Source organism: Sander vitreus, chromosome 6 (assembly GCF_031162955.1).
Source record: "Sander vitreus isolate 19-12246 chromosome 6, sanVit1, whole genome shotgun sequence".
NCBI lineage: Eukaryota > Metazoa > Chordata > Actinopteri > Perciformes > Percidae > Sander > Sander vitreus.
The window spans coordinates 31,063,784-31,082,649 of record NC_135860.1 but is presented as its reverse complement, the minus strand read 5'-3'; the positions used below and the strand labels follow the sequence as shown (position 1 = coordinate 31,082,649).

The 18,866-nt window shown below is 41.5% G+C and overlaps 2 protein-coding genes and 1 long non-coding RNA gene across 6 annotated transcripts; 2 read left to right on the top strand and 1 right to left on the bottom strand.

The window, feature by feature from the left end:
• Nucleotides 1–1,020: 1,020 nt before the first annotated feature.
• LOC144519067 (uncharacterized) lies at nucleotides 1,021–2,337 on the top strand. Its single transcript, XR_013502072.1, has 3 exons — nucleotides 1,021–1,483; nucleotides 1,970–2,120; nucleotides 2,250–2,337. It is a non-coding gene; the product is annotated as an uncharacterized LOC144519067 (long non-coding RNA).
• Nucleotides 2,338–3,511: 1,174 nt separating this feature from the next.
• Nucleotides 3,512–10,820, top strand: LOC144520081 (solute carrier family 25 member 32-like). The gene is made up of 7 exons (XM_078253717.1): nucleotides 3,512–3,979; nucleotides 4,456–4,606; nucleotides 4,736–4,821; nucleotides 8,099–8,253; nucleotides 8,755–8,868; nucleotides 9,071–9,216; nucleotides 9,343–10,820. Exons 1-7 carry the CDS (start codon nucleotides 3,778–3,780, stop codon nucleotides 9,467–9,469), a joined length of 981 nt encoding a protein of 326 aa, XP_078109843.1. The 5' UTR covers nucleotides 3,512–3,777; the 3' UTR covers nucleotides 9,470–10,820.
• A 124-nt stretch (nucleotides 10,821–10,944) lies between these two features.
• On the bottom strand, nucleotides 10,945–17,062 carry LOC144520082 (collagen triple helix repeat-containing protein 1-like). Of its 4 annotated transcripts, none has more exons than XM_078253718.1 (5): nucleotides 16,890–17,062; nucleotides 15,655–15,732; nucleotides 13,801–14,019; nucleotides 13,299–13,515; nucleotides 10,945–11,433 (listed from the first exon to the last, which is right to left on the bottom strand). In XM_078253718.1, the coding sequence occupies exons 1-5, from the start codon at nucleotides 16,959–16,961 to the stop codon at nucleotides 11,291–11,293; spliced, it is 729 nt and encodes a 242-aa protein (XP_078109844.1). In that variant the 5' UTR covers nucleotides 16,962–17,062; the 3' UTR covers nucleotides 10,945–11,290. The 4 variants fall into 4 exon arrangements, with proteins under 4 accessions (XP_078109844.1, XP_078109848.1, XP_078109847.1 ...); XM_078253722.1 differs by having other exon boundaries at nucleotides 16,848–17,048; XM_078253721.1 differs by lacking the exon at nucleotides 15,655–15,732 and having other exon boundaries at nucleotides 16,890–17,055.
• Between the last annotated feature and the right edge of the window lie 1,804 nt (nucleotides 17,063–18,866).

Below are 18,866 nucleotides of genomic sequence, written 5' to 3'. Positions count from 1 at the left end.
CAGCCCTCGTAGTTACGTCCACGGTGACGTCACTGACAACAACTATCAAGGTACAACATTTAGTAGAGAAATACCGGAAATACAACGATTTGGTTTTCAACTAGCCTACTACTTTCATTTTTTTTTTTGCTTTGTGAAAAGTTAGTCAGGAGCCTCAATTCATAGATGTTATGATAAACTGTCTTTAAAGCACTTTTCATCAAGAGGTTTTACCAAATATTTTATAGAATAAGTAATAATAAATAATAAAAAAAAGTTTTTTTCAAGATAAAAAAAAAGGACTGAATGAAAGTAAATAGGTCATACCTATTTACTTGACTCATCAATATGGAACATAGAGTAATCTCAATATAGAGTACACTTTAATCAGAATCAGCTTTTTGGACCAAGTATGTGTAAACATACAAGGAATTTGACTCAATACAACGTATCAATACTGATACAAATATATAATTTACAGGTACAGTGGATGTTTACAGAGTTATTGCACAGGGGTTGTTCCTGAAACTATGTGACTGGTCTTAAGTTTTGATAGGCTAATTGCATAATTATGTCCCTGGTATTCTCATATTTAATGGCGATGGGCCCTGTAGTCATTTAATCCTGTGATGGAGGGTTTCTTGGGGACTTTGTCACTTGGATGATTGTGGAGCTTTTGAAGCAGGTGGGTACTTCACACAGCTCCAGTGATCTGTTGAAGATCTGGGTAGGGCCAGCTGGTCAACACAGACTTCCAGGCGAAAGAGGGCGACATGCTTGTCCGGGCCTGGTGGTTCCTGATCTTCTGTTTCTAAAAAGTGTTGACACACATCCATTTTACCGACTTAGTGCAGGTTGGGGGTCAGAGGTCAGTGGGTAGCGGTGAGGAAGAGGCAGGGGGTGCAGTTGGTTGTGTGATGTCGGAGCGGGTGAATGTGATTTTATAAAAACTAAATTTATCGTTCGTATTAAAATGGTTTTATTTTGAAGGTAACAACCGGAAGTACTACTCTTAATTATGTCGCTTTGGCAATAATGTATTACTAGCATGGATGTTAAATTAGCAGCAAGGTCAAGCAGTGGCACGGCTGCTTGACATGGAACACGTTAGCTTCATCAACCACAAAGTGGTACCGTATGTCAAAAACGTGGTTCAGTTGGTAATGAAAATGAGCACGTTTCAAGAAGTTAGTACCGTATGTATAACCGTGTAAGTTGTCGTCTAAAATGCTATAAAGGAAAATTATAGCACTTCCACGACAGGAGCTAACTTAAGTTCATTATCAGCGTTACCGGGTAGAAATGAGTTCCGCTCCAAACCACGGTACCGTTAACGTCACAGAGACAGTGTCCGGCAAACCCGTTTCTGCTGTGTCAATAGCCGGACATGTCCAGCAGGTCTTTAGCCATGTAAAGATAGAAAACCTGGTCGCAGGACTCAGTGGAGGAGTGGTGTCAACACTGGTGCTTCATCCTCTGGATCTGGTCAAAATCAGGTTTGCAGGTAACGTTACAGTATGACATTAGCCTTATAAATACTAGAGCTGGGCGATATGGAGAAAATCAAATATCACGATATTTTTGACCAAATACATCGATGTCGATATTGAAGGGTTGACTATTGGTGCTTTCACAAAATATTTACACAATGGGAGTTTTGATAAATAGTCACCAATAATGTGGATACTATGACTAGGTGGGTAAAGGCAAATAAGACAGTAAGTAAGTCCAGAAAAAGTACTAATCACTTTACTGTAATGCAGCCTTTAAAACCAGGAAAAAGACAACGTCATTTGTCTTGACTTTCTTGCTAGTTGGAGCTCTATGAATTATGAACCAATTGTTTCTTATAAAAATGAATTTGCTTCATGGCAATGGTACCAAGCTGGCGCTGCTGTGGCTTAACTAAATCATTTTAGAAATTGTTAGTATCATGTTATATTTGGACGATATGACTAAACAAAAGCTCTTTGATTTCCTTTCAATGTAGTAAGTGATGGATTGGAACTTAGACCTAAGTACAGTGGCATACTGCACTGTATGAAGAGTGTTTGGCAGCAGGAGGGACTCAGAGGACTCTACCAAGGAGTGACACCCAATATTTGGGGTGCTGGAGCATCTTGGGGTCTCTACTTCTTTTTGTACGTAAGCTATAAACCTAATGGATCATGTCTGCATCATGATATTTCTTATGAATTGTTTTGACCTTTTTTTTTATATGATCTGTAACCGTAACATTTCTTATGTCCCACACTAATCGTTCCTTACAGCTACAATGCATTCAAAGGGTACACAAAGGAGGGCCGTCAAACTGAACTGAGTGCCACAGAGCACCTGGTGTGTGCAGCCGAAGCAGGTTAGTCCTCCTACATGCATCTGAACACCAGTCTGACACACTCACATAATCAGTACACGGTCATCTACTACGGGCAGTGCCTGTCTGGCCTTAGCAGACAGTTGGCAGATACAAATTAGTAAACAAGCCCTTCTGTTCATTTTAGTCTCACAGGGTCAAGGATCTGCTTCCTGCTTGCCAAATGGAGTTAGGGGCTGACAATTAAGCCTATCAAAAGATTTCAGGAAAACCCCGAAAATGCCAAGAGAGAGAAGAAAGGATTTCTTTTAGCTGCTTTAAACTGCATGAACAATCCAAAAGTTCTCGGGCACTCAGTAGTGTTTTTTTTTAATTAAGAACACCTGACCTGCACTGGGATAGGAGCCACTTTTGCCTGCAAAACAGCCTCAATATTCAGCAATATGTTAGAAATGTTCTATAAGGTACTCTATTGGGTTGAGAGCCTGTTACTGCGCTGTGCCAATGGAGTAAACAGAAGTCAGCCATATCCCGAGAGTTGAGGTGAGGAGTGCTTTGGGATAGGGGTGCAAGATATATCGACTCAATATCGTTATCGCAATATATCGAAGGTGTCGCAATAAGTACGCGATATTTAGTTTATTTTGTGGAGCGCCTCGCCCCGTCCGTTGGCTGTGTGGCTTAGTTGGGTTTGATTTAGAGCTTGAAATGCTGTAATGATCATATTTCATTGGCCAGGTACCGTGCCACCTGCACATGTTAGTGCACGTCAGCACACTGGTCCACTACGGGACAAACCCTATGGAGTGTACCACGTGTCCACTACGGGACAAACCCTATGGAGTGTACCACGTGGGTGCATATTTCAACAGAGTGATCTGTTGAAGATCTGGGTAGGGCCAGCTGGTCAACACAGACTTCCAGGCGAAAGAGGCGACGTGCTTGTCCGGGCCTGGTGGTTCCTGATCTTCTGTTTTCTAAAAAGTGTTGACACACATCCATTTTACCGATCTTAGTGCAGGTTGGGGGTCAGAGGTCAGTGGGTAGCGGTGAGGAAGAGGCAGGGGGTGCAGTTGGTTGTGTGATGTCGGAGCGGGTGAATGTGATTTTATAAAAAAAAAAAAAAAAAAAAATAAATTTATCGTTCGTATTAAAATGGTTTTATTTTGAAGGTAACAACCGGAAGTACTACTCTTAATTATGTCGCTTTGGCAATAATGTATTACTAGCATGGATGTTAAATTAGCAGCAAGGTCAAGCAGTGGCACGGCTGCTTGACATGGAACACGTTAGCTTCATCAACCACAAAGTGGTACCGTATGTCAAAAACGTGGTTCAGTTGGTAATGAAAATGAGCACGTTTCAAGAAGTTAGTACCGTATGTATAACCGTGTAAGTTGTCGTCTAAAATGCTATAAAGGAAAATTATAGCACTTCCACGACAGGAGCTAACTTAAGTTAATTATCAGCGTTACCGGGTAGAAATGAGTTCCGCTCCAAACCACGGTACCGTTAACGTCACAGAGACAGTGTCCGGCAAACCCGTTTCTGCTGTGTCAATAGCCGGACATGTCCAGCAGGTCTTTAGCCATGTAAAGATAGAAAACCTGGTCGCAGGACTCAGTGGAGGAGTGGTGTCAACACTGGTGCTTCATCCTCTGGATCTGGTCAAAATCAGGTTTGCAGGTAACGTTACAGTATGACATTAGCCTTATAAATACTAGAGCTGGGCGATATGGAGAAAATCAAATATCACGATATTTTTGACCAAATACATCGATGTCGATATTGAAGGGTTGACTATTGGTGCTTTCACAAAATATTTACACAATGGGAGTTTTGATAAATAGTCACCAATAATGTGGATACTATGACTAGGTGGGTAAAGGCAAATAAGACAGTAAGTAAGTCCAGAAAAGTACTAATCACTTTACTGTAATGCAGCCTTTAAAACCAGGAAAAGACAACGTCATTTGTCTTGACTTTCTTGCTAGTTGGAGCTCTATGAATTATGAACCAATTGTTTCTTATAAAAATGAATTTGCAATGGTACCAAGCTGGCGCTGCTGTGGCTTAACTAAATCATTTTAGAAATTGTTAGTATCATGTTATATTTGGACGATATGACTAAACAAAAGCTCTTTGATTTCCTTTCAATGTAGTAAGTGATGGATTGGAACTTAGACCTAAGTACAGTGGCATACTGCACTGTATGAAGAGTGTTTGGCAGCAGGAGGGACTCAGAGGACTCTACCAAGGAGTGACACCCAATATTTGGGGTGCTGGAGCATCTTGGGGTCTCTACTTCTTTTTGTACGTAAGCTATAAACCTAATGGATCATGTCTGCATCATGATATTTCTTATGAATTGTTTTGACCTTTTTTTTTATATGATCTGTAACCGTAACATTTCTTATGTCCCACACTAATCGTTCCTTACAGCTACAATGCATTCAAAGGGTACACAAAGGAGGGCCGTCAAACTGAACTGAGTGCCACAGAGCACCTGGTGTGTGCAGCCGAAGCAGGTTAGTCCTCCTACATGCATCTGAACACCAGTCTGACACACTCACATAATCAGTACACGGTCATCTACTACGGGCAGTGCCTGTCTGGCCTTAGCAGACAGTTGGCAGATACAAATTAGTAAACAAGCCCTTCTGTTCATTTTAGTCTCACAGGGTCAAGGATCTGCTTCCTGCTTGCCAAATGGAGTTAGGGGCTGACAATTAAGCCTATCAAAAGATTTCAGGAAAACCCCCGAAAATACCAAGAGAGAGAAGACAGGATTTCTTTTAGCTGCTTTAAACTGCATGAACAATCCAAAAGTTCTCGGGCACTCAGTAGTGTTTTTTTAAATTAAGAACACCTGACCTGCACTGGGATAGGAGCCACTTTTGCCTGCAAAACAGCCTCAATATTCAGCAATATGTTAGAAATGTTCTATAAGGTACTCTATTGGGTTGAGAGCCTGTTACTGCGCTGTGCCAATGGAGTAAACAGAAGTCAGCCATATCCCGAGAGTTGAGGTGAGGAGTGCTTTGGGATAGGGGTGCAAGATATATCGACTCAATATCGTTATCGCAATATATCGCGCAATAAGTACGCGATATTTAGTTTATTTTGTGGAGCGCCTCGCCCCGTCCGTTGGCTGTGTGGCTTAGTTGGGTTTGATTTAGAGCTTGAAATGCTGTAATGATCATATTTCATTGGCCAGGTACCGTGCCACCTGCACATGTTAGTGCACGTCAGCACACTGGTCCACTACGGGACAAACCCTATGGAGTGTACCACGTGTCCACTACGGGACAAACCCTATGGAGTGTACCACGTGTGTGCATATTTCAACAGAGTGACAGTTTAAGTGAAGAAATAGATACAACAAAATGGAACGAATCAGAGAAGAGAAAGAAAAGTTGTGTCCTGTTGTCTTTATATATTTTATACTGTCCAACCAGTAGAACATGTCCTGTTCTGTAGACATGGTCCTTATTTATTTATTTTATACTGTCCAACCAGTAGAACATGTCCTGTTCTGTAGACATGGTCCTTATTTATTTATTTATTCATGTTGGACCAGTCCAATATGACGGCCAGTTGAAATTAACCTTGTGTTGTAAGAAAACTTGTTTAATATGTAAGAATCTATTTTGATGCGTTTTTTTCCTGTAACTATTGTAATTTTACATATGTTTAAAAATATCAATTAATAGCGATATCGCAATATTCATAATCGATATCGCAATATCACATTTTGTTAATATCGTGCAACCCTATTTGGGATAAAACATAATCTTACTAAAAGTACCCTCATGTAAAAGGGTTCTGACTGTGGCTATGCAGTGATCAGCAGCAATACTTGGAATAGTCCGATGGTATTTAGGGATCTAATGTTCAGGGACATAGGCATCTAAAGTAAGAACATGGCACTATCCCAGCATGGAGTTTTAAAAGGATTCATGACGTCAGTGTATAAACGTAACAGTACTAGGGCTGGGCGATATGGCCCAAATCTTCTATCCCGATAGGTCACTCCATACCTCGATAACAGTATTTGTCACGCTGCATGTTTTCTGGTTATTCAATAAATAGATAGTCTGTATGAAATAACCATGTGGTAAAGCCTATTTTGCTAAACCCCTGTGTGAATTAAATACTTGACAAATGACAAGTACATAGTATTTTCTGTTTTTATTAAGAACTTTAAAAATGAACATAATGTAAGGATCAGAGTGTAAAGAGTCGTCCAAATGATGTAAATATTGCCATAATGCAGTTCTGCCGCTGGTTTTCGACATCGCGATTGAAGCGATACATTGCCAAGCTCTAGACTTTACTATCACAATCAGTACGTTTACATGCACACCAATATTCCACTATTATTCCGAATATGACAATATTCTGAATTTGATTCAGGTCATGTAAACAGCATACTCCGGTTGGATATTCCGAATAAGTCCTTTTTCCGAATATAGCATTTTCTGATTAAGACGTGGGATACTCCGGTAATGTTCGGGTTTTAGAGGCATTCTTTGGACATGTATACAGCACCTTCTGAATATGCGTCTCAATCGGGGGGGGGCTACTTTTAAACATTATCGAAGGCTTGGATATCAACAGGTTTTTGGATATGCGCAACGTCGCTACGCCGACCTTTTCGAGAAGCTGGTTGAAGGAATGAAAGAGGGAGGCTGTGTTCACGCGGTCCAACAAGTCCACCACCGCTGGTATACTTTGAAAAAATCGTATTTTGCAAACGGGAATATTAGTGGAATATTCCCTTTCATTAGCCATGTAAACAGCTTAGTCGGAATATCGTCTTTTTTGTGGAATAAAGGCAAAAACCGGAATATGATGTGCCTGTAAACGTAGTCACTGATACAACAGATAGAGAGATGCATTAGACCAGCTGACCTTGTTCAGCTGTGTGGTCGCCAAAACCTCTGCTGAATCGTATTGTGTTCTTATTGGACAAGATGCGGACGTGTGGCCTTCCTTTTGGCTTGAGTGAGTTTTGTCTCCTGCCTCATGTATAGGATGTTTCAGCGGACAGAACCACGGCTGAACATATCGTTTATCACCCCACGCTCGGTCTGCAAAAACAGCAGGGCACCAAAATAACACATCGCACTCAATGTCCCTTACATCATGCCTTTCTTTTCCTCTTTTGTCGAGGAGATCAAACTGAACTGAGTGCCCTGTCTTGCAGGGCGTAGGTTTAGATCTGCAGCCACATACAGTAAAACGATGAGCCAGCTGTGTGTGTGTGTGTGTGTGTGTGTGTGTGTGTGTGTTAACAATCGTGTATCTAACCACTAAATTAGAGCTGATATTATCGGCTGATATTAAGCATTTTCCATTTATAACGGTCAATAAACGAATATTTAAAAAATGAAATAAAAACGGACGAAACATCCTTCAACCATGTTCTGAGTGCTGGCATATACATTTTATTTATCAGAACTTTAATATATATTTGATGTTCCTCTGTTCTGTTGTGACAATAAAACAAGCAAGTTTATTTTTTAAACTGCATTATCATATTATTTTAGTGAGGACTCATAAATAACTAATGTTAGTGAAATCTGTTTATGTTCTGTTACGCGTTTCTGGATTTTTTTTTGTTAAATATATATCGGCCTATTTATCGGAATATCGGATTTTTAAGTCACCAAATATTTCTATCTATCGGCCTTAAAAATCCTTTATCGGTCGGGCTCTACACTGAATGTACCTCAGAGAGTCTTCATTTGGAGAATGTCTTTGATGTCATTCTAACACTGCCTATACTTGTCCTCACCCTAGGCATCCTGACGCTCACCCTAACCAACCCAATCTGGGTGACCAAGACCCGGCTGGTGCTCCAGTACAGCGCTGACCCAAGCGGTAAACAGTACAAGGGGATGACGGATGCTCTGGTCAAGATCTACCGCCACGAGGGAGTGCCAGGACTATATAAGGTTAAACATCTGTGTATCTCTGTACTTTCATGTAATATATATAGCAACACATGTTGCTATGTGACAGGTGTTTTGTAGAGGATTTATGGGGTTCACTAGTACAGCAAAAGTTGTCCTTTATCCTACTAGGCTGAAATGAAGTTTTGGATTGGTTAATTAATCACCACTAGAGGGCGTCAACAGCCTACCGGTATATTAGCTGTAGTAGAGAACTTAGAGTCAGAATCAGAAAGGGTATGAAATAAACAAAAAATAAATACAGAAACAAATATGTACATATAACCGTTAACAAGCCTTGAATGATGGTAACATCAGCCAGAATTGTGAAGCTTAATGTACATTCTATTAGCCTGGCAGGATAATTGCTACCTAATTACTCAGTGAGAATCAGGGAGCTACAGATGCAGCGTAGTGGGCATTTATAGACAAGGCATACTATGGGTATAATGTGTGTGTGATGAAAGACTGACTTACAAAGCATTTCTTTTTTTTTGTCTTAAGGGTTTTGTTCCTGGTCTGTTTGGCACATCTCACGGAGCGCTGCAGTTCATGGCCTACGAAGAGCTCAAGAGAGGCTACAACAAATACAGGAAAGTGCCTTCAGATGCGAAGCTGGTGAGTCATTAACCCCACATGAGGCCCAGGCTGTCTGGAAACATGCTCCGTGTGTTTAATAAAAGTCAGGCGTAACGCGTGTAACTTTTCAGTTTAATAAGACTGAGCCCACAGCGGATCGATGACTAGCAGTTGAAGAAGTGACTCATCGATTTTCCTACTCTGCTCACTGCCCTCTTCATCTTTTTATCTGTGTAAACAGAGTGCATTGGAATATATCACAATGGCAGCATTATCCAAAATCTTTGCCGTGGCCACAACATACCCATATCAGGTGGTGCGAGCTCGCCTGCAAGACCAGCACAATACATACAATGGAGTTCTTGATGTCATCCGACGGACATGGAGGTACGATACTGATCCCACTCCCACTCCCACAGGGGCCAAACATGCCACCCTACTTAGTTTCCAAATTTGGCTGTTAAGTAATGTACAATTTGAGCCATTGTCATTGTCTTTGCCCTTTCTCTGCAGGAACGAAGGCGTCATTGGTTTCTACAAAGGCATCATTCCCAACGTGATTCGTGTCACTCCTGCCTGCTGCATCACCTTTGTAGTTTATGAGAATTTGTCCCGCTACCTTCTGGGTCAACATCAATGAGGCTTAAAGCTATAGTGCGTAGTTTCTGTCACCCCACAATGAGGAATTCTAAGTAATGACAACAAAACTGTCGGCGCGTCCACATGATTTTAGCCTTCCGTGACCGCGCACCCCCCCCTCCTCCACGCAGTTGCTAGTAGCCAAGGAGGACACGGAGGATTAAAAAAACATGATGGACTCTTCAGAAGAGGTCATTATCTTCACTGAAGTTTCTGCGTGGGAAAGTCACCGGACGCCACCATCTTCTGAACATAGTCACGCTGAGAAATCCAGAGAGAGCTGTGTGGAGCTGATAGTCTTAATTAGCTTTGTAGCAACTCATTTGGTAACGGCTTGAATGGAACGGACGTTAATATCAAAAAGAACTACGCACTGAAGCTTTAAAAGCATGGCATGTTTAATGGCTAAGCCTAAAAACCACTGAGTGGCTGCTATACAGTCTATGGCTAGTGAACTAGCTGACGCACTCAGTAGCCTACTGTTGAAATCACAGAGTCCAATAGTCAACTTCAAATGAACGTTTAAGAATCCATGTGTCCATTAAGCTCCATCAACAAACATTTACACATCCACATGAGCGTTGCGGTGTGTAGCGATTTGATGCGGTCAAAAACTATTTGTGCTCCTCCAGCTAACAGCACCCTGTTACCTGTTGAAAGGTTCCTACCTAAACAGACATCACTCAAAAGTACACTAGTGACACCAGTGGACAATTTGTGTCCTACACCCAAAACAAATGAAAATGGCTCTTGCAGCATGGGCAGCTGCAGAGACTCACACTGACAGTTTGGTGCCACCCAGAGAGAAATGCCTTAGACTGAAACTGAGCTCTCAGCGCCGATTTGAGAAGCATTCCTTTGCGCTGAAAATGAATGAAGAAGTTTGATGGAGAAATGGAATAAACCGTGGATTTCCAGATGCATGACAAACACTTCTGGGATAGAGTATGTTGCCAAAGGACACGCCGCCGTGATGTTAGTCTTTTTTTTTTTAATGATGTGTACAGTAAGTCAGCCCTTTTTTTTTTATTAGATATATGTCATCATAGTCATGTTTACATTTGATGTTTTCTTGGCAGCAGGAAGGAACACAGGATGAGCTATGAAAAGCTGATTATTAACAGCAAATTGGAGATCTTCTCAGGGTTCTGGTTGTGTGTGTGTGTGTGTGTGCGCTATTAGTTTGCCTCTTTTAAATAATTTCTTTGTAAACAGACAGCAGCAATGGAGATGATTTTTGTGTTCCAAACAAGCCAATACATTTATCCCACAATGCATTTGTTTCCTGGCAAAAATACAGTATGTAACTACATTGCTTTATAAGCTTTTCTTATAAAATCCAAACTGCTTTATCTGCATTGTCATGTTTGATAGTGTATAAATACATTAAATGTATTACTTTGTGACTACATTGAGTGCAGCGTATTCCAAAGCTTCTAAACATAAGAAGTGGTCATAAAGTTAAATTCTTTTAAAAAAAAAAAAAGATGACTTTATTAACATGTCACATGAGTACATAGTTTAAATATTATCGATGTCTTGTCACTATGTCTGTTAAATAGTTACTGTATACCAACAGCACCCATAAGCAGAAACGCTACAGTACAAAGTTTATTTCTGGTAGACAGAATGACACAGTATTCTTGTTTATAGGCCTGTCAAATAGTATAGTATTTAAACACAATAAAAAAACCTAAAAAACATTCAAGTTACCATCAGTGATGCTGTGACGCCTCAGCAAACCGCACCTGATCGTTTTGGAGGGCCAGATGACATACTGTCATACTACCAGGACTGGGCCCTCCCTTACATGTAACTTTATTTATTTGGGCAGTTCCTCAATGATAATCCTGGATACTGAATTCCAGCCTGTAGATGCGTCCCCTCTGGGATAGTCGGCACAGGTCCCCACCCACACGGCCACATCCACCAAGCCTGCTTTGACGCCCTCACACAGCCCTTCAACTGGAGAGGAAACAAGAAGAAAAGCAGTACAAATTACTTTCAGGGAACACCCAAATTGTCTCCAGAGATGGAAACTGTTAATTGTTTAGTTTTATGGAAGAGTGTAACATTGAAAGATAGTTGACAAGACTTTTCATCATCCACAGCAGTTAAGTAACTTCTTAAAGTGCTCATTATTATGCTTTTTGGCTTTTTTCCCCTTTGCTTTATTGTGTTATATATCTTTTTTGTGCACGTCTATAGGTTTACAAAGTGAAAAAGGCCAAAGTCCCCCCCAAAGGGACTTACCATCTCCAACAGAAAACACTGTTCACAAACTGCTCCAAACAGCTCTGTTGTAGTCCAGCCTTTCCTTCAGAGACAAACGTGGTCACTTTGGAACACACGTTATAATGCTCGCCTAGCTGCTAGCATGGCACGCCCTCATACTCTGGCTAGTAGTCCTTACCTAGCTACTGTCAGGGCACGCCCTCATACTCTGCTTCTGACTGGCTAGTAGTCCTTACCTAGGTACTGTCAGGGCACGCCCTCATACTCTGCTTCTGACTGGCTAGTAGTCCTTACCTAGCTACTGAGCATGTGCGACTCCCAACAAAGATGGAACAGAAGTGAGATGTCTCACTCTGTAGCTAAAACAGAGAGCTCAGCACACAGGGTGAAAAGAGGAGCTGCTGCAATGTGCAGTACAACAATTTGTTTTTATTAAACCATGTAAACCTATTCTGATATAACCTCTAAATACAATTATGAACCTGAAAATGAGCATACTGTAATATAAGCACTTTAAAGGAATAGTTTGACATTTGGGGGAAATATGCTTATTTGCTCTCTTGCCAAGAGTTGGATGAGAAGATACCACTCTCACATCTGTTTAGTAAATATACAGCCAGCGGCCGGTTAGTTCAGCTTAGCAGAAAAAGATTGGAAATAGGTAACAGCTAGCTTAGATCTGTCTAAAGGTAACAGAAAGTAACAAAAAAACGAATAGAATATTTTTTTTAATAAAAGGGGGAAAGCCGCTTGCCTGTCTGTGATCCTAGGTAACGAAAGCTAGGAGCAGTAACTTCCTGAAGGCGACCAGTGAAACCTTCAGGAAGTTACATTGCCAGACCTTCCTCCACAGCGCTGAGGAGGGTCTGGCTAGTCCACCTAACCTTCTGGGATGGGAGAAAAACGTGCTTTGGTTTAATGGCATTTCTTTAAACTAATCACAATTGGACAGAGCAACGGCGCCTCTGCAAAATAGCCTCAGGAAGGAACTTGTTTTGGTGGAACGTGTGTACGTTCAAAAGAAGTTTTAGTCGTGCAACAGAAAACTCAGATTGGACAGATAGTCTAGCTAGCTGTCTGGATTTACCCTGCAGAGATCTGAGGAGCAGTTAACCATAGTCCTCACAAATCCACCGGAGGTTAGAACGCCAACACAAAGAAAGAGGAAGGTGACGGACATCCGGCCGAATTTCTGGCCGCACCGGAGCAATCCGGGATGTGGAACGTCATGGATATAGACTAAGCACATAATGACCCCCTTTAAACTGCAACTTTATGTTTTTACACTTAGGTTTTTAAAGGACTAAACAAACTAGATGTAACGTTGTTACTTTGTAAGCTTTAGAGGTGCTAATTGGCAGATTTTTTAGCGTTTGAAAAAAGCCAGGCTAGCCGTTTCCCCCTGCCTCTAGTCTTTATGCTAAGCTAAGCTAACCAGCTGCTGGCTCTAGCTTAAGCTCATGTAACTAACATCCAACTCTCAGTAAGAAAGTGACTAAGCGCATTTCCCGAAATGTTGCTGGAAACTAAAACAAAAAAACAAAAATTGTTGGTTTAGATTTATTGCACAGCAAAGCCTGTGACTTGAGTCGTACCTGAGGACGTTCTGTGGATGTTGATGGTTGAGTTGAGCTCTGGACTTCCTTGGTCTAAGTAGATGATGGACTCTATGGGCAAGGGTCCTGTGCACTCTGCTCCATTGAAGGTGAAGTACCACCTCTGGCAGCATGCGTTTTTACACTTGAGTCTGAGGGAACCGCTGAAGAGGACTCTGAGGGAGCTGTCTGAACGCAGCTTGGTGAACGTACAGTCCTGCAACACAGCATAGGGACATTCTGACACTTTAATGCACTGCTGTGGTCGTATACCATTTCGGTAAATTTGTAAAATGATCGCAACGGACACCCACATCACTCAGAAACACGTCATTCGGAGTTTTCTTATAGACCTTTTCAATGGAATTCCATTGCTAGGCAACAGCCTGGCCCCTTGTTAACTTACTGTCAGTTCATGTCGTTTACATACACTGCAGCAGGAAATCGACTTGGCGCCATTTAGAATGTTTATGTTTACAACTGTGGAACGGTTTATACTTACAGCTACTTTACCCAGGTCAATCCCATAATTGAGAGAGTTCCAGGCACACTGCTTGTAGTTGGGCCTCCAGGGCTCCTCGAAGATCTCGTTAATGCACTCGCCTTTCTCCCCTTTGAGTCCGTCACGGCCAGGGATGCCCGGCGTCCCCGGGATGCCGTTGGTGCCAGGGTTACCCTCTCTGCCAGTGGGGCCTGCTGGCCCCTGCATGCAACTGCCATACTGGGGTGGGAGGGTGGGGGGGAGGGGGAGGAGGGAAAAGAAGAAGTGGTGATGGTGACACTGCAAAGAAGACATGCATTAACATCAGCAGAGTCTATTGTTATCTAACTTCCTGTTTTAGATTTTTTCTTTTCTCCCTGTGGGGGATATGTCCCAGTTTGGGCTGCATGCACCATAGACACTTAAATGCTGCCATTCATCCAACCGTCACACACAACAAGCCAGATTATACCTCAATAACCAGTCATATAAACAAATACACTGCCATAGGGCTGAAATAAGTGTAAAAACAGATGGGATCCAAACCAAGGCAAAGCAATAGAACCAGCAACCATTAGGGTGAAAAGCAAGTGAATGATAGATTGTGTGTTAATGAGGAACTGAAGGCTCGGTGACAGCCGAAATTAGTACCGTAGGTGTTTGGCCACCCATCTATCCGTGTGATTCATTGTCCAGATGAATCTCCTGCTATGTTTAAACAGATGCTGCGTCTTACTCAAGCTGACTCAAACACACACAGAGACACACAGAGACGGGGGAGCCTGCCAAAACTGCCCCACCACATACAGAGATAGATACAATGAAGATCCAAATAGCTTTGAATAATATGTTCTTCAAAGAACCATTTTGACAAACAAATTACAGTGTCTAGGTTAGCCGTTAAGGCTTTTTTTAGTTGGACTTGGGTTTTAATTTCGGTTATGTGATTGGTAAGTGTCATATACTCATTCCTTCAGCCAGGACAGACATAAACTGACACGTACAAGAGTGCCCTCGCCCTTAAGCAAGTGCTGATGCCAAAAGGATTTGGATGGGGTCATTGCTGCCCTTTTGCTCAGCATGCAGCTGTGGAGCAGTTATAAGGGCACATGGCCAAAAGGCAAAAAAAAAGTCCAGAGGCAGGAGAGGAGAACAAAGAGCTTTTACTCCAGTTTCAACATCTTGTGTCTCTGGGGTGAATAGAAAAAAAAGCCTAAATGTAGGCAGAATTACAGTATTTAAATGTCCGCTCCTGTGAAACAGATGGTTGAGTCTGTTTTAGCCATTAAGTGGCTATGCCGGAGCAACCTGGAGATGTGAAGTCTGACATCATCTTTGTGGGAAACTGAGAAGTCTGTGATAAAACCAATAGATTGTGGTTTGGTAGGCATGTGCTGTAATAGACCTGGAATTTCTCCTTTTTTTTTTTAGGTGGCAAAATGTAGAAATACAGAGTTCGTTTGGATGATATTCAGCAAGAAAAGGTCTTAGAGTTTTATTAAGGGTGGGATTTTTGGAGACATTTCAAAGCAGACTAATGAATGGAACCTCTGTCCACTTTGCTACACATCTGACTTTAATATTAGCTTCCAGTCTGCTGTTTCGGTAGTGTGGTGCTGCCTGCCTGCATGAATTACACTTCAGCTCTACTGAATATTAGTAGCACACAGTCCATTACTGTAACAGAAGCATAAAGGCTGCATTTGCCTCCAAAGTGCTGAGAAATCAGTAGTATTTCATGCATTAGTCAACACCGAAGCAAGGACTGAAGCTCTCCTGACCTGGAGCATGCACAGCGGGGATATAATGCTTGGTTTTGAGACTTTTTAGATTCGCAGGATCTCGTGAGGATGCAAAATAGGATTTTATGATTACCACGTTGTTCAAATAAGCAGATCTTCCTTCTCCAGAGTGTCTAGTGCAGTTGGGCTTTTCTGCATCATTTCCAGTGCACTAGATACAGATGGTAACATCAGATGCTATTCAGTATATCTTTCTACTGTGGTCTCAATTATGGAATATGGAGGATAATGACGAGCAACTGCTTGAGCTCTGTGGTTCTCAAAGTGGGGTATGCAGACTTCTAGGAGTCCCTAAGGGGGGTCCACAGACTAGTGGTGGTCCTAGCTAAATAAACATTTCATTTCATTTTCATTTGACTCCCAAGAGAGAGATTGAAGAGAGAAATGTGTGTCCACTCTGTTCCTTCCCTCTCCTCCTACAGCATGGAGGGTTATGTAATTGGTGTTGGTGTGAATTGAAATTAAATAGTTAAGGTAGGCCTTTTTTTTGAAAATAGTATTAGATATATAACACATGTAGCCTATCAGTCTTAAAATATGAGCAACAATTTCCTCCAAAGCCTAATCATACACAACTCATTTAAACTGGTAAGACAGACAGACAGATAGATAACAAAGAGAGAGAGAGACAGACAGACAGTATATATATGAGCCAGACCCCAACTTCCTGTTAGGTTCTTTTTTTCTGTCCACCCAGTCTGCTGGAGAGCAGCCAGACCTGGAATAATAGAGAACCAGCTGACCACACAAAGCAATAAAACGCCATGTATCATCTGCTGCAGGGACCAGGTCATTTTGGAGACCTTTTTTTTTTTGCTAAAGTGACCACACTCATTGCACTGTAAGCATTCACGTGGATCATGTGGATGAATCGGCATAATTACTTTTTTTCTTTTTTGGGAAATCAGTCGTTTTGAAAAAAAAAAAGAAGAAAAAAAAAAAAAAAAAAAAAACTTCTGGCAAACAATGCATACCACAAGAAAAAGCAAACCCAGGATGAGTTTTAGGAACTTCAAATGCAAAGTGCCCTATGGATGTTAATGGAGATGCATTAAAAACAATACAACAAAGCGCGCTAAATGGCAATAGGCTAAAGTAATTTGAATACAATAACTATAATTTCATATGAGTCCTTTTTTTTTTTGTTATAGGAAAGCACAAAATCTGTCCAAAACGCATACATCTCTGCGGGAATGGCACATCTCTACTTTTGGAAATGATAGGCCTAATAGCGGCCGCATAGTCATTTTAGCTAATCTCTCTTACCTTGTCAGCGTCAGGATCCTTTCGGTATCCTCTATTTCTCACCTTTTCCACGCCATAAAGAGGTGAAGCCAAGCAGACAAGAAGCAGCAGGCGGGCAACGAGAGGAGACATCATACAACAGACGACTGTGTGCGCTCTGGGAGAGAGTTGAGGCGACAGTTTGACTCCAACTCCAGGCACTTTTAGTCCAGAGGAGGGCAGGACAAGTAGGAAGGAGCCAGTCAACGTACAGAAGACTCCCTACCGGAAAATCACACTCACAACTTCTCTCTGATATTCATATGGGCTGCATAAACAGTACAGCAAGGAGATATGGAAAAAATTAAATCAAATATCACGATATTCTTTGACCAGGGGCGATTCTAGGATCAGACCTTTAGGGGGGCTCAGCCCCCTAATGAGATTGTGACAAGGATACAGTGCCTTGCAATAGTGTCTACTAAATCAGTACTTTCACTGGATAACAACGAATACATGTATTTATTATTATAACAGAGGATACATGCAAAATTTTGAACATGTGAAAAAACTACGAAAGTCCCTTCGTGGACCACTAGAATCAAATCGGCTTGAGCCCCCCCTAAAAAGGGTCTAAAATTGCCACTGTTTTTGACCAAACAGCCTACATCGATGTCGATATTGTGCCAGTATCGTAGTGTTGACTATTGGTGCTTTCACAAAATATTAACACAATGAGAGTTTTGATAAATAATCACCAATATTCTGGCTACAAAGACTAAGTGGGTAAAGGCAAATAATAGAAGAGCTACAACAGTCTGGTAGGTTCAGATAATGACATCACTTCACTGTGGCAAACAATGCATACCACAAGAAAAAGCAATCCCAGGATGAGTTTTAGGAACTTCAAATGCAAAGTGCCCTATGGATGTTAATGGAGATGCATTAAAAACAATACAACAAAGCGCGCTAAATGGCAATAGGCTAAAGTAATTTGAATACAATAACTATAATTTCATATGAGTCCTGTTATGGGAAAGCAAAAAATCTGTCCAAAACGCATACATCTCTGCGGGAATGGCACATCTCTACTTTTGGAAATGATAGGCCTAATAGCGGCCGCATAGTCATTTTAGCTAATCTCTCTTACCTTGTCAGCGTCAGGATCCTTTCGGTATCCTCTATTTCTCACCTTTTCCACGCCATAAAGAGGTGAAGCCAAGCAGACAAGAAGCAGCAGGCGGGCAACGAGAGGAGACATCATACAACAGACGACTGTGTGCGCTCTGGGAGAGAGTTGAGGCGACAGTTTGACTCCAACTCCAGGCACTTTTAGTCCAGAGGAGGGCAGGACAAGTAGGAAGGAGCCAGTCAACGTACAGAAGACTCCCTACCGGAAAATCACACTCACAACTTCTCTCTGATATTCATATGGGCTGCATAAACAGTACAGCAAGGAGATATGGAAAAAATTAAATCAAATATCACGATATTCTTTGACCAGGGGCGATTCTAGGATCAGACCTTTAGGGGGGCTCAGCCCCTAATGAGATTGTGACAAGGATACAGTGCCTTGCAATAGTGTCTGCTAAATCAGTACTTTCACTGGATAACAACGAATACATGTATTTATTATTATAACAGAGGATACATGCAAAATTTTGAACATGTGAAAAAACTACGAAAGTCCCTTCGTGGACCACTAGAATCAAATCGGCTTGAGCCCCCCCTAAAAAGGGTCTAAAATTGCCACTGTTTTTGACCAAACAGCCTACATCGATGTCGATATTGTGCCAATATCGTAGGGTTGACTATTGGTGCTTTCACAAAATATTTACACAATGAGAGTTTTGATAAATAATCACCAATATTCTGGCTACAAAGACTAAGTGGGTAAAGGCAAATAATAGAAGAGCTACAACAGTCTGGTAGGTTCAGATAATGACATCACTTCACTGTAATACAGCCTTTAAAAAAAACAAAAAAAACAGGTCATATCACGATATTCAAAATATAGGCTAAGACCTCATCTAGCCTCAAATATCGACATCGATATAATAT

Excerpts from the sequence above, each read along its gene's own strand:
- LOC144520082 (XM_078253722.1), bottom strand. The coding sequence starts at position 16,961 with ATGATGTCTCCTCTCGTTGCCCGCCTGCTGCTTCTTGTCTGCTTGGCT. Across the intron at positions 13,516-13,800 it reads TTGACCTGGGTAAAGTAGCT|GACTGTACGTTCACCAAGCT; the intron begins GTAAGTATAAAC and ends GCTGTGTTGCAG. Across the intron at positions 11,434-13,298 it reads CATCCACAGAACGTCCTCAG|TTGAAGGGCTGTGTGAGGGC; the intron begins GTACGACTCAAG and ends TTTCCTCTCCAG.
- LOC144520081 (XM_078253717.1), top strand. The coding sequence starts at position 3,778 with ATGAGTTCCGCTCCAAACCACGGTACCGTTAACGTCACAGAGACAGTG. Across the intron at positions 3,980-4,455 it reads GGTCAAAATCAGGTTTGCAG|TAAGTGATGGATTGGAACTT; the intron begins GTAACGTTACAG and ends CTTTCAATGTAG. Across the intron at positions 4,822-8,098 it reads GGTGTGTGCAGCCGAAGCAG|GCATCCTGACGCTCACCCTA; the intron begins GTTAGTCCTCCT and ends TCCTCACCCTAG.